This window comes from Sphaerodactylus townsendi, linkage group LG03, assembly GCF_021028975.2.
Source record: "Sphaerodactylus townsendi isolate TG3544 linkage group LG03, MPM_Stown_v2.3, whole genome shotgun sequence".
NCBI lineage: Eukaryota > Metazoa > Chordata > Lepidosauria > Squamata > Sphaerodactylidae > Sphaerodactylus > Sphaerodactylus townsendi.
This window is the reverse complement of record NC_059427.1, coordinates 168,341,532-168,356,457: the sequence shown is the minus strand read 5'-3', so window position 1 is coordinate 168,356,457 and position 14,926 is coordinate 168,341,532. Positions and strand designations below refer to the sequence as shown.

The 14,926-nt window shown below is 44.2% G+C and overlaps 1 protein-coding gene across 1 annotated transcript in view; it reads right to left on the bottom strand.

Moving 5' to 3' along the window:
* The window catches only part of NCKAP1L (NCK associated protein 1 like), a 640,546-nt gene that overhangs the window by 129,230 nt on the left and 496,390 nt on the right, over window positions 1-14,926 (bottom strand). The window contains exons 3-7 of the mRNA XM_048487583.1: window positions 14,565-14,621; window positions 11,908-12,050; window positions 10,847-10,937; window positions 2,759-2,896; window positions 1,484-1,532 (exon numbers count right to left, since the gene is read on the bottom strand). Coding sequence (XP_048343540.1) covers window positions 1,484-1,532; window positions 2,759-2,896; window positions 10,847-10,937; window positions 11,908-12,050; window positions 14,565-14,621 — 478 coding nt within the window. The remainder of the gene's footprint in view (window positions 1-1,483; window positions 1,533-2,758; window positions 2,897-10,846; window positions 10,938-11,907; window positions 12,051-14,564; window positions 14,622-14,926) is intronic.

Below are 14,926 nucleotides of genomic sequence, written 5' to 3'. Positions count from 1 at the left end.
TTAAATCTTACCCCTTTCATTTCACTGAGTGTAGACTGGAATAACTCTACATGGGATCACACTGAGAATATCTGATTATATATCAGGACCCTCCACAGGAAGGAAATTCCACCGAAGTCTATGGGGCTTTCTTCAAAGTAACTGTGCACAGGACTGCAGGTTTTGTCATACTGTAACATAGCAGGGTGCAGACTATCTAGCCTTAGGATTGTTACCTCCCATGGTTCTTGCTATCACTGTATTTTTTACAGAGGGATTTGCTGAACTCTAAATGGTAGCTGTGGCTGGCCCTGTTGCAAGGATTTTACCAGCAGATATAGTGATTTGGGTGCTGTGTGGTTTCCGGGCTGTATGGCCGTGTTCTAGCAGCATTCTCTCCTGACGTTTCACCTGCATCTGTGGCTGGCATCTTCAGAGAATCTGTTTCTGTCCTTAGAGATCCTCTGAAGATGCCAGCCACAGATGCAGGCGAAACGTCAGGAGAGAATGCTGCTAGAACACGGTCATACAGCCCGGAAACCACACAGCACCCAAGTGATTCCGGCCGTGAAAGCCTTCGACAAGATATAGTGATGTCACAAAACTCAGATTTTTTTTTCAGCACAGAAGTGAAATATCTTGTTGCAAAATCTGGGTTCATTTTTTCAAGACAAAAAGCAGAATGCAGAATATACATAGGCATTTTCAGCACCGGGATGGACTTGTGTGGCATCCCTGTTGCTGCTGCAACTGCTGATAAGGCAAAGTGGCAAAAGGGCTTCCCCATGAGGTTTTCCCAGCATTTTCCCTCCCCTGGTTTCCCACAGCAACCACTTCCCTAAGACACCAGGGGACTTTTTGTTGTTGCTTCCTTTGAATCAGGAAGTGACACACAGAATTGTAACAATGTGTCTATATTAGGGTCTCTAATTTTCCCACTTCCATGTTTTGAAAAAGTAAATCTCTAGCCCTTTTCGTTACAAGGATATAAGAAGAAAGGCATATCTTTGCAACAGAAAGATGCTGGAGGTTTATCTACAAAAATAAAGCTGGGAATTCAAAGAACCTGAGAGATTGTAATAACGTTATTACAATATAACAATTGCTAATTTAAGAAGCAAAAAACAAAAAGTCCTCAGGTGTTGGGGCAAACGGTAGAGAGTAAATGCTGCTGTAAAGGGCTGGGAGGGGAAATGGTGTTGATGTGGTGGGGACTGTAGAGATCTAGATTTCCCAGCTTTATTATGACTTTCCCCAAAATATCACACAAAAGCAGGTTTAGGAATGATCCTGGAAAACTGAGGCAATACACTGAAACCTATGAAAGCCACTGAAACCTATGAAAAAGGCCTCAGACATTTGAATCAGTTTTAGGCTACAAGAAATACAAAGAGAAATGCCCAGATGGGAAAACTGCTGCTGTCTTGCTAATTGAGTTAAGATGCCAAGCCGGGATCCTCTCTAGCCTAAACATAAGACTGGCACGGCATAAAAGACAACTTACGCACAATCCAGCGCTCAAGGAGCTCCAAGGAAAGGTATTCACAGGCCATCTGGGAAGGAAAGAATGAGAACTCGTAGATCTAATTTCACCCCAGCTGCTTGGTATCTCTGGCATCCCTGACCACCTGCTCCCGCATCCCCCCAAAAGGAGCTTTTGACTCAGCAACCTCTCCTGGGCAATCTAGAGTTATGAGCTTCTGCACTGTGTTCATTTATCACAAACCACCGCTGTTCACATCCTGGCTCAAAAGCTCAGATAATTAGAACTTGACTTTGAGTATAACATTGATATCATTATAAAGATACATCCCCATGGCACAGGTCAGGGAGGGCGTGACTAAAGGATTATATTGTTCTCCATCAAGCAGCCATGTACTAGCCAATCCCAAGAAAAATTGATTCCCAAATGCACAGGGGTCCAAATCACCACGGCACATGAGGATAGGGGGTTTAAAACCACTCCCAGTGCTGTTTTCCCACTCTGAAATGGGCCCTGGAACCACTATTTTCCCCAGTGGGATCACCTAGTTATAATCAGAGGCATATTGGGGGAATGACACCTGGAGCAACACCTGCTCCGGCTGTGCCCCCCACGAACCCCACTTACCTTAGCCAATGGGAGCCTGCCATGGGCCACACCACAAGCAGCTTGGTGGGGTGGGGCCGAGGGGAGGGGTCTAGGGACGATTGTTCGCCCCCCACGTGACCAACTGGCGTGCGCCCAGGGACATGTGAGCCCATGTGTCCCTGTGAGCGCTCCACCTCTGGTTGTAACTTATCAGTAAACATTTAGTCCCTAGCAGGTCAAAGTTTACCCAGAATCCCCATTAAATGTCTATTTAAGGGTCCATTGGGTGGGCTCAGGACAGAACCAGGAACAGGGTTTTATGTAGTTAGGCCCTCTGAATCTACACAGAATGCTGAGGAATACTGAATTCTCTTATTGAAGGATATGTTCTGTAACGCAGAAGGCAACTGTGGCTCATTCTGCACATGCAGAATAATGCACTTTCAAACTGCTTTCAGTGCTTTTTGAAGCTGTGCGGAATAGCAAAATCCACTTGCAAACAGTTGTGAAAGTGGTTTGAAAACACATTATTTTGCGTGTGCGGAAGGGGCCTGTGACAGGCAAAGACTGCCTGTCCCCACCCCTCTCCCCACCCCAATCCCCCAAGAAAGGAATTGCTGTGGACAAGAGGACCTGAAGGTCTGCGGATGCTCCAGAATAAGCCAGTTGTGTTGGAGAATGTCTTTGCCCCATATTACACAGCCTCACCGTGTCTGAAGTAGCAGGAGTTAGCATGTTTGCAGGGTTACTGATCAGACTGAAAAGCTGGTCACTTCGCCACTGCTCAGCTGAGTGGTTTCGACGTGCAAAAAGGATGTGCAAGGAAAGAAGGGCATTGCTCACAGCCTGGAAAGAGAGGGGAGAGAAAGCTGGTCAAGACATTGTGCACAGCACCACATGTGACCTTAGACAATGTCTCTTCCCAAATGCTTTCTTTCTAAGGTAGTGCAAGAGGGGCAAGTCGAGTGACATTTATGCACTTGTAGTCTCATTTGCAGCAGCATACATTACCTTCAGGTTGGACTCTCAGTTACACACACGTCCCACCCACCCACCCACACACACCCCGCCTTCAGAACATACCATGCTTCAGATCAGACTCCACACATTTTCCAAAGCTGGTTAAAGTGTGACTTTTTATCTTTAGGTTAAGAGCTCGTGTATCTAATCTGGAGGAACCGGGTTTGATTCCCAGCTCTGCTGCCTGAGCTGTGGAGGCTTATCTGGGGAATTCAGATTAGCCTGTGCACTCCCACCCACGCCAGCTGGGTGACCTTGGGCTAGTCACAGCTTCTCGGAGCTCTCTCAGCCCCACCCACCTCACAGGGTGTTTGTTGGGAGGGGGGAAGGGCAAGGAGATTGTCAGCCCCTTTGAGTCTCCTGCAGGAGAGAAAGGGGGGATATAAATCCAAACTCTTCTTCTTCTTCTTCTTCTCTTCACAGGGAGAGTGAAGGGAATCAGATTGGGTGAAGCTTCCTTTGATTTTTCCCACTCCTCCCCACCTTCCCCCACTCGCAAAGAAGCAGTTTCGCCCACTCTTCTGGCTGGCATTTCAGGAGGAGCAGTAGGGCTTCTTTATTTAAACAATGTAGGTCTATTGCAGAAACGATAGACCAGTGGTGGCGAACCTTTGGCACCCCAGATGTTATGGACTACAATTCCCATCAGCCCCTGCCAGCATAGCCAATGGACCGTGCTGGCAGGGGCTGATGGGAATTGTAGTCCATTGGAATGCACCACCACCACCACCAAGGTGGCAGGGATCCTGTCCCATTGGGGGTTGCAGAAACAACAAGGAAGTGCAGGGAGTGGGGAGGGCAAATGGCAGCTTTGCAGGAATAACTGAGTAAATTAAAACATTCAGCAAAACCCCACTACAGAGCAAACAGCTTTGGGGTAAGTTCTGCATGCATAAAGTGTCAAGAAAAATGGTGAAAGAAAGGGAGGAGTATTTCATCTCTCCTCTACGCACCAAGGCTTTCCTGACAATGCTTCAGTTTGCAGGGCCATTTTTTCCTGTGAGCATCTTAACACCAGAGGCTGGCAAGACAGGGTGTTCAAGATCTTGACCCACAAAATCTGATTTTCTTCTCCTTTAAAAAAAAATGGTAACATCTAGCCTGATGAAGAATTTGATAACCTCAAAAGCTTGCAGAATATTTTGTGTCATTCTGGTTGGCCCTAATAAAAAGCATTATGCAGATTTTATTCTTGGATTTTGTGTAGGCCAAGCCAAAAAAACTGTTTACATTTTCCCTCAGCCATGCTCGTTTTTGGGGGTGGGTGGGGGTGGGTGTCTTGGCAGAGGTAGAATTAATTGCTAGGGGAGGGGATGGTGGCCAGGAAGAAGGGAGGGTTAAGTCTTCCTTTTCAGTGCTTCCACTGTTTCCATGTTTGCCTTAGAACAGGGGAACCCAATATGGTGCCGAGTAAGACTATGGTGCTTGCCAACACTTTTCCTGGCACTCACCAAATGTTTTAGGAAGTGGGTGGGGCTTTGGCACCAGATGCCCTCACAGCACAAGGATCTTCTCTGTGTGACGGATGGTAAGCTGGAGCAGCCATTTTGTAGCTGGCTTAGCCTCTGGCAGCAGCTATTTTGTAGCGGCATCCACCATCAGTTTTTAAGGCTCAAGAGGAATTCTACCTCTGATCAGGATTATCAACTTTCTGCCATAGAATTACATGCACAGTTTAGGATATGTGGATATATTTAGATTGCTCAGCCAAAGACTGATTGATATGGAATTTCAGTCCCTTCACCCAGTACAACCTGCAGTATGCTCTCCAGACTTTCTAAACCTACCCATCCTACATGGGAAGATAGCAAAATACCTCTGTAGTCTCGACAGTCCATCTCGTCGCAGAGCATTTATGCTTGCCAGAGTAAATGCCTTTCCTTCCAAAGTTACAATCGGGAGATTTCATAAGTGCTTTTATTTGCTGTGACAGAGCGATGCCCATGCTCTGTAAATGCTGCGTGGGGATACAATACAGCATATCCTCCTAGAATGTCAGCTTCACTTCCTAGGCACCTCAGCCGTGGTCACTATATAATCCCGATTATCAAAGATAAAACAAATTTGCCTTCGGCTTATGTAGTGAAGTATTTACTCAGTGATGCATCTTCTGAGATAACCTTTAGGGTCGCTACATATCTAGCGGAAGTAATATCTCAAAGACGGTACTAAAATGTGCCCCTCGATGTATCAAATCATCTAAATTACATTGATTTAATGTCTGAGGCTCATGAGAAGTTGTTCATATCATCTTTAATTAACATATGAATATCACAATAGGTCTCCAGAAAGTTTGTGTATAATTTATCCTAACAGTGTATTGGATGCCTTGTTGTATTGTTGTTTATGAAACGAACATACTGTATGTAGAATTATTTATGCCTAATAAAGGTTTACTGTACTGATATGTGGATATCCAGTAAATGTCATTTGTGCCGCTAGAAACAAGGCCCATAAAGTATCTAGGCTGGAACTCTTAAGAGACAAGTATAGTAATTATAGTAATAAGCTAAGCTGTGCTTTTGGTTATACTTCAGTAATTTTTGATTATATTTCATTAACTAATAAAATTTACAGTTTTTATAGTTTTAAGCACTGGCAATTGGTAAGGGATCTTCCTGGTTGTGAGACTCCACCTATATCTGGCTTAAGATATTGAATGAACTATACCTGTTGAATGGAAAATGCATGGAAATTTCAGATGTTCAGGCTATTCTGTTTGTGAACTGAGTATAATGACCATGGCTTGGTTTTTTCATCCATCTACAGGACATGCTTTTGAATTAAAATATGTTAATATCTGCAACATTAGAAAAGTAATTTATTTCTTAATGTGTCATTTTAACTTAATTTACATAGGTATGAGAATTCTCTCACTGAAGCTTCACGTTTGTGAACATCATTCTAGAACAGTGGTGGCGAACCTATGGCACGGGTGCCAGAGGTGGCACTCAGAGCCCTGTCTGTGGGTACACATGCACAGAGTTCGTCATGTGGGGGGGGGGCGAAAATCCCACACACACACACACACACACACACATCTAGGCTGGCCTGGGCCACTGGGCATGACATGTAGGTAACCCTGTTAAGTTCTGTTAAACCCCACTGAGAAGAACTAAAGCACAATCCTTTACCTGGGAGTAAGCTCAGTTGCTGGCAATGGGGCTTGCTTCTAAACCCTCCTAGGGTCCTGATTCACCCATTCGAAGCATTGCACAATTGCTTCAAAGCAAAGCCTCCGACTACCACCTTGCTTACTTCCAAGTAATGCGCGCCTTGGAGCCAACCGTTTTTTCTGAACTAAAACCTCAGTAATCAGGTTAAATTGCTGTGTTGGCACTTTGCGATAAATAAGTGGGTTTTGGGTTGCAATCTGGGCACTCGGTCTCAAAAAGGTTCACCATCACTGTTCTAGAATAAAGAATCTGGTTACGGATGGGCCCAATAGTAGTCCACTTCGTTCAACTTGGCCATACAGAGAAAGATTTTTGTTTTAATTTTATGGGTTTTACGCCCACATTGCTATAATTACATGGATACACATAGAATTTTGGCCCAAAACAAGACATTAAATTGATACAATTGTTTAACTCCTCTCCATGTTCTCAATACTCAAACTGATTATACTAGTTTCCTGTAAATTATATTTTGCACTGTGTATACGTATCACTCGCCATCTTGTGGCCTGTAATTAACTTGTCTAGGTTAGTAATTATGCGGTAACTGGCCACGCTTGATGCATCTGTAGCAACCTATTAATGTTCCTTTTTAAAAAACACCTCAGTGAATCTCACTGGACATTACTGAAAACACATTAATTCCAGGAGACTGTGCTGATTTAAGACTTACTGGTGCAAGGCTGAACACACTCAAAAAAAGCAGCTTAAAAAAGAAGAACTTTATTGATTTATGTTGCCCTAGGTACAGGGTGCTGGAACTGAGGATTCTTGTCCTCAGTTCCAGTATTTAAACTATTTACAAGAACAGACAGCAACCAATCAGCTTCCTCCCCCTGCCCAGTCTCTAGCAGTGAAGCTCTAGTCACGTAGCTGCTCAGTTTGTTTTCCCGCTCTTTTTGGGAAAGTGCATGCTGGGAGTTGCAGTCCTGACAATTGGCTTCTTTATGCCTACGTGCTGGATCCTTTTGGTGCGTTCACCATGCTTCTGTTTATCGTAAAACGATATTAAAACGAGAATGTTGTGGGTTTTCTAAGCTTATCCTCTGAAGATGCCAGCTACAGATGCAGGTGAAATGTCAGGAGAATAAACTACTGGAACACAGCCATACAACCCGGAAAACCCACAACATTCTAGTGATTCCGGCCGTGAAAGCCTTCGACAATACATATTAAAACGGTTTTTGTAACTTTGTAGAAAAATATACACTAAGAAGGAAAAGGATTATGCCATAAAAAGAATTTAAGAGACCTCAACACTAGAAGGGCTGCATTCTCTATTTTGTGTCGAAGTATTCCTCATTTACACTGAAGAAAGAATGAATTCTGAAACAAATTAATCCAGAATTCTGTCTGCCTGAAGACTGAGTGTAGATAATTGTGACACTGATGTATGAAAATATATTTCTGTGAAAGGATTTTACTTCAGAATTTATACATGAACCTGAAATCTAGGCCTTGTTATGATTGATGATATATCAAACACAAATTATATTATTTCATAAAACTGTGATGTGACAGAATATTTGGTTTCAATGTGGTATAATAGAAAATATGGCATTTTTAAAAATCTGAAGGATATGATTTTAATTTAAATCATCGAATTAGACAATAAATGACAACTCACTCCAACAAGCGACTTGAATACCAGCTCATTTGCCACAGGATAGCCTTGTCGATAGTTATGCCTTAACACGTGATTTCCTTACTATGGGAACATTACCCTGCAATTCATGCCATGGCAGTCAATTGATTCAGGAGAAACCAGCTGTGATTTCCATTTTCACAGTTTTGCCTAATTCTGTCCCCAATCCTATTTTATATACTTCTAGTCCAGGGGTAGGGAACCTGCGGCTCTCCAGATGTTCAGGAACTACAATTCCCATCAGCCCCTACCAGCATGGCCAATTGGCCATGCTGACAGAGGCTGATGGGAATTGTAGTTCCTAAACATCTGGAGAGCCACAGGTTCCCTACCCCTGTTCTAGTCCCACCCATCCCCAGCACTCTTCTGTACACAGTCAGAACACAAACCTAAAATACAGAAACAAACATGCTTATAGTAATAAGCATGAATTTAATCCTGGAGGAAAATGACAGGTCATTCTGCCCAAAATGAGGGAAGCTGAAGCTGAGAAGCCTGAACAGCTCCAAGCAGGTGCAGCTGAGCACATCACATATTCGCTGTGATCATCTGTGACGAGCTAGATCTCATTGATATAGCACATTTTGCTTGATGTTCAGTCCCTGGCATTTCCAGTTAAAAGAATCTCAGGCAGCACCCTGGAAGCTGCTGCTATAATGAATACATAGTCCAGACCCAGAAGAACTAAGGGTATGAGATGTGGTCTAAGGCAAATTAAATGCATTTATTTTAATGGTGTCAACCTGTTTTTCAGTGGTTGTCGTTTAATGGCTTTGCTTTGTTATCTTAGTGGTAAGGGTGTGCACCGTTCCCCCCAGGTATTTTTGGGTTTGGGTTTAACAGACCCAGAAGTTTTCAGAAAAGCCAAATCCCAGGTGGGGGAGGAGGGTCAGCTTTTTTGCATATTTGACATTTTTTAGGTCTATTAAACCCAATCCCAAAAAATTCCTGCTGCCTCTGAACTCCAGGTGGACTTATGAGGTATTAGTGCAGAGCTGAACATTAAGCTTGATCTGGCTAAGTCCAGCGTTCAATCTGCACTGCTACATCCAAAGTCCATGTAGGCTGGGCCAAGCCCAGCATTCAACTCTGCATTGTCCTGCTGCCTCAAGTCCCTGTGGGCTTTGGAGGCAACAGCACAGAGCTGAATGTTCGGTCCAGCCAAGCCAACGTGGACTTCAGAGATGGCAGTGCAGACCCGAATGCTGGGCTCTATCAGACGCCCAGCATAAGCTCTGCACCACCTGCCACCTTTGAGCCCACATCTACTTTGGAGGTGGCACCGCACAACCGAATGCTGGGCTCGGCCAAGCTAAGCTTAGCATCCATCTCGGCGCCACCTGCCACCTCTGAGACTCAGCTAGCCAATAGGTAAGTGAGAAGGAAAGGGGGAGATCCTTCCCCAGTTTTTTAAAATGGCAGGAGGGCCGAAGTGGTTCAAATAATGCCAAAAAATTCAGCATTCTGCCTTAATCTGCATCTTGGTAGTTGGTAGAAGCATTAAATGCATACACAGTAGGTAAGAACAGATGGAGGAGCACCGGGAGGGTGATGTTTCCACCATAAAAACACTGGGCAGTGGAGGCTCATCCATCCCTGTTCAAAAACACCTCCATGCAAATGACATCAGGGGTCATTTCAGCCTGTGAGCGCATTTGGAATTCTGGCACTGCAAAGTCGTCATAGCAACGAAGTGGCTGCCACAAAATGGATGTCGCAGGAGGCAGAGCTAGTCACAAAATGATTGCCACAGCTTAATTTCAGTAACACATTGCAGATCCTTGTGTTGTGCTTCCAAAGCAATACAAAAAATATCTGCACAGCCAACCAAATCTCCAGTTGTCAACCAGAAACCTTGCTGGGTGAAAGAAGAAGAGTCTGGATTTATACCCCACCTTTCTCTCCTGTAAGGAGACTCAATGTGGCTTACAAGCTCCTTTCCCTTCCTCTCCCCACAATAGACCCCTTGTGAGGTAGGTGGGGCTGAGAGAGTTCCGAAGAACTGTGACTAGCCCAAGGTCACCCAGCAGGAATGTAGGAGTGCGAAAACACATCTGGTTTGCCAGATAAGTCTCCGCCACTCAGGTGGAGAAGTGGGGAATCAAACCCGGTTCTCCAGATTAGAATCCACCTGCTCTTAACCACTACACCACACTGAAAGTCCTATCTGGCCCTGCCCACTTCCTAAAAACACTTGCCAGATACCAGAAAATGTGTCGGTGGGCTCCATGGAGCCCACTGACACCATTTTGGGCATCCTGGCTTCAACAGCTACTTAACACACACTGCTTCTGATTTTCATATACAATAACTCCACTAATACAATACACCTATTCCATCTAATACTACACGTGCAAGTACAAGAACACCAATTTTCACTTAGCAACAAATAAGTCATACACATAACACAGAGGGGGGAAAAACAAAATTGTAAGCCACTCTGGGTTTCCATTGGGGAGAAAAGCAGGGTATCTAAATAAATATTTATGCTTTTATTTGTTTTGTTTAGAAAACTTGTATTCCTCCTCCCCAGAGACCTGCTCAAGTGGACTTACAACTAGGGATGTGCATTCGGCAAAGCTGAACCAAAAACAACCACAAAAGATACTTTATTTGAGGAAGGGGTTATCCACCCAAAATGGTAGCAATTTAATGAGCCAAAAAGCAGATTCCGAATGGTCTATGTTCCCAAAAGATACTCCAACCTGAGAAACTGTACTATGCTGTTAAAGTATGGTGCACTGAACCATGCAATTACACATGTAAGCCTATGTGTTCATAACAATACAAGATGGTTCATAACAATACAAGATGTGGTTCACACATGGTTCACAACCATGTCCATGCAACCAAATGAACTGGCATTACTGTGTGTATTTTACAGCAGATGGACAAGAGGTGCCAAACTCAGAGTCTAGAAGAAGACTATTTACTGGTACCACAGCAGTTGCTCACCTTGGTGTGCGGTCCAAACTCCTCCATCAGCTTGCGCAAGGGATTCTCATACTCCACTATCATCTGGCCCAAGCGAGGGAAACTGGAGTCACTACAGCCAGGAGAGGAACAAGTCAGAGGTGTTTTGCCAACAGCAGGAGATGTGCCTTCAAGAGCATGACCACAGGCTCCTAAGGTTTACATCTGAAGCTCCAAGTTAGAGTCTACCTATTTCCCTTATGAAAGGCCTTTCCAAACAACAAAAAAGCAGGTTATTTTTCTTAGGATTGAAGTGTTGCTGGGATAGCAACCTTGCTGCAGAAGGGATAGCCATGCTGCATGACCGCATGCAATAGTTTCTTAATAAGGTAGCACAGATGTGGACTCCAGTGGCATGAGGGAGGCAGAGTTCACAACTTAGGCCCCTTTCGCACACGCAGAATAGTGCACTTTCAATCCACTTACACAATTGTTTGCAAGTGAATTTTGCTATTTCGCACAATAAAATCCAGCTGCAAAGTGCACTGAAAGTGGACTGAAAGTGCATTATTCTGCATGTGCGGAGGGGGCCTAAAAAGAGGGAGAAAACAGGTGGTTGCTGTAGAGAAGGATGAAGCACAGCTCAGTGACCTGTACTGATCCTGTAAAGCAAAAGGAGCACACTGTCATGTGGATATCCCCTTGAAATACTGAGACTTCCTGCTGTCCTTGCAGGGGAAAATCCCTATGTGGGAGAGAGTCCAAAACATCTCATGAGAAGGCAGATTTCAGCTAAACATCAATAACAAGCTTCCTAGCTGAGGCAGCATTAAGCCATTGAATAGGTTGGTTGGTCTGGTTCCAGAAAAGACTGAGCAGGTATTTGATGGAGCACTTGAGGTCTCAGGCAGGCAATCTAAGATCCCTTCTGCACATACAGAATAATACACTTTCAATCCACTTTCACAATTGTTTGCAAGTAGATTTTGCTATTCCGCACAGTAAAATCCAGCTGTAAAGTGCATTGAAAGTGGATTGAAAGTGCATTATTCTGCATGTGTGGAAGGGGCCTTAGAAGGAGTAACTTCTAGATGGGCCATTACCTGGTTCCATGGATCATCTCGTGGGTAACGTTATACAAGCCAATCAGGGCTTTGCGGTCCTCAATACGGCAAAGGAGCAAGATGACTGATGCATAGGTGACAATCAGGTCCAGATAATTCTTGGTGAAGTCAGAGTTCACATGCTGCAGAAAACAAACGAGGAGGCATAGGCAGGCCAGAAGTAAGTAATTCATCAATATATCGCACACATTTTTATTCTGCCCATACTGCTTGAGAGCGAAATAGGGCCTGCAAACCAGGGTACGCTGCCACCACCTGGCCAGTTTTAGGACTGCCCACTGGGAAGGGCCAGGACCTCCCAGTTTCCTCTTCCACTAGCGTGTCCAAACCGGGGGGAGCATACGCAGTGCAGAGAACGGTCCACTACCGGTAAAGATTAAACAAAGTTAAGTTTTAATAACAGTAGAACATTTAAGAGAACTTTTCTGGCACGGCACCCAAATACAGCAAGGAACACAAATAAAAGAAAGGCAAACCGCAAGCCCTCTGGCCCTGTCACTATCACATACCCTGCCTACTAGTCGTTGCACAGCAGGGTAGGTCCTCGGCTTAAGCAGGTATTGTCTATGAGGAAGCTCCCATCACTGGGCCTAGCACACGGCCTGCAGGGAAAAGGCCGCTGCCTTCTCTCCCAGGCAGAGCCTCCCTCTTCCCAGAGCCCAGCAAGACAAGAAGAACCCACCCACAGGGTCCTGGCTGGTTTTATCTTCCCACGCTTTTTTGGCTCCCCCTGATGTTACCAGGAACACTGCAACTTCTCCCACCCGCTCTATGGTGCCTGGTTGGGGACAAAAGGGGAAGATAGGAAGGGCGAGGGAGGGGAAAGCTATTTATCCACACTGCTCCTTAGGGAGGGTTCATGGCTCAATGGTGGAGAATCTGTTTGGCATGCAAAATGTCCCCGGCTCAGACCCCAGCACCTCCTGTTTAACAGATCAGAAAGCTGGTATAATGAAAGACATTCAACAATCCAGGAGGGCAAATACAATAAGACTCCGCTCTTTATGAGAATCTGCCCAGGTGATCTTGGAGAAACTGAAACTAAGGAACGTGTCTTTTTTTTTCATTGTATCTTTTATATAATCAGTCTACTTCTCAATACGTTGGGAAACAGTTCTGTTAGAAAACCAACCCAGGACCCTTGATAATCAAACCCAAGCAAGTGTGGAGGACTTATAGAAAGATGTTGCAATCTCATTATCAGGTGTCACCTCTTATCTGAACCGTAAAATAGTAAGCACTTATGGATTGTAGCTTTTGGTGACTAGGTTTGGACTTTTTATTGATAAAGAGCTGGAATTACAATCAAAACTCATGGGAATTATTTGTATGTGTATATATTTGATGCATTCTATTTGCTTTTCATTGATAAATGTTTTACCGTAATTTATAATGCCAATAAAGGCTTTATACCAGTATCTTTTATAAGTTGCCAACCAAGATCATTACTTCATTAGTAGGAAGATTTCTAGGACACCCTGATAGTTCATGCCTTGAAAAACTACTGATAGTTACAAAATATTGTGCTGTGGCATTTAGAGCAAATAGTGCAGTGGTTCTCAACCTTCCTAATGCCACGACCCTTTAATACAGTTCCTCATGTTGTAGTGACCCCCAACCCTAACATTTATCCATTTTACAGATGGAGAACACTGATGCAGAGAGTCTTAGGCGACCCCTGTGAAAGGGTCGTTCGACCCCCAAAGGGGTCGCGACCCACAGGTTGTGAACCGCTGGTATAGTGGGCTAAAGAACGAACATATGGTTAACGCTGGCACTTTAATGTAAATTCAGCCCAATGGTATTTTAATCCGATTTGTTTTAGGTAGTCATAATTTTAACCAGAGTCTATTTTGTGCTTTGCAATACTTCTGTATTTTCTATTGGACCAAGACCGCAAAAAATCTGAATCTGAACAGGAGATGCATTCCATACCTTAAAAGATCCCAGAAGAAAGAAATAACTTGCACTTGTGACAGAACAACTGGGACCAGAGAGAACAAATTGGAAGGCAGACTATAGGTAGATGGATCACACTGTAAAATAAGTTCAACCACAGAACAAGATGCTTGGGGGTGCTATGCAATGCAATCTCTTTCCTTGGAAGATTTTAAGGGGAAAAAATTAGATAATTCACCAAGGCCCAAGTCTAAACCTTTTTACCCCAAACTCCCAGAGGACAAATACATACATTATAAAGTTCACATGACAAACATGTGGACTGTCAACAGGTGTGATTGGGAGATCCCACCCTGGGAACTTCATTTTCAGGCAAGCAAAGGCCCAGCCCAGAAGAACCAAGAAGCAGGTGGACAGAAGACGGCACTTTTCCCCTCCTACCATTTTCCTGACCTGAAACAGCCACCAAGATAAGTAGGATTCCCCCAAAGAATCACATAGCAGCTACTAGGGATGTCTCAGGTCAAGAAAACAGTGTATGGAGATAAATGTAAACCTTTGTCGACACACTTCAATGTCCTGATCCAAATCAGCTCCACATGTGACTGGGAATTAACTTCCCAGTCTACATATCTGCCGCATGGATTTTGTAAGTGCCCCTACAGTACTCAGAGAGTGGCTAGTAGCTCTTCAACAATCAGAAGCTACCAGCCATGCTTTATTCCAAAGTTACTCACAATGTTAAAGTAGCACTGGCTGGCATCGATGGTATTCAACAGTTCATAGACATGGTCCTAAAACAGAAAAGCAGTCATTGATTGAATAGCTATAATAACAACCTGGGTTTTCTTTTAAAGCATTGGTATTACCACTGTGTTTCATGACGTACAGCACCTTATCTCCCAAACTTCTGACTTGGGAAGTCCCTACCAAAATTGGGGTTGAATGAGGCCCTATGAAATATGCTATGCTTTCCCTGGGATGTCACTGGCATGTTCCAAAGTTCTGAGGTTTGTAGATGTGCACTGGCCCAATTTAGTTTGGGACCACAAGGATGGGGGGGGGGTGTGTGTTCAGATCTTCCCTATACATCGTTTTC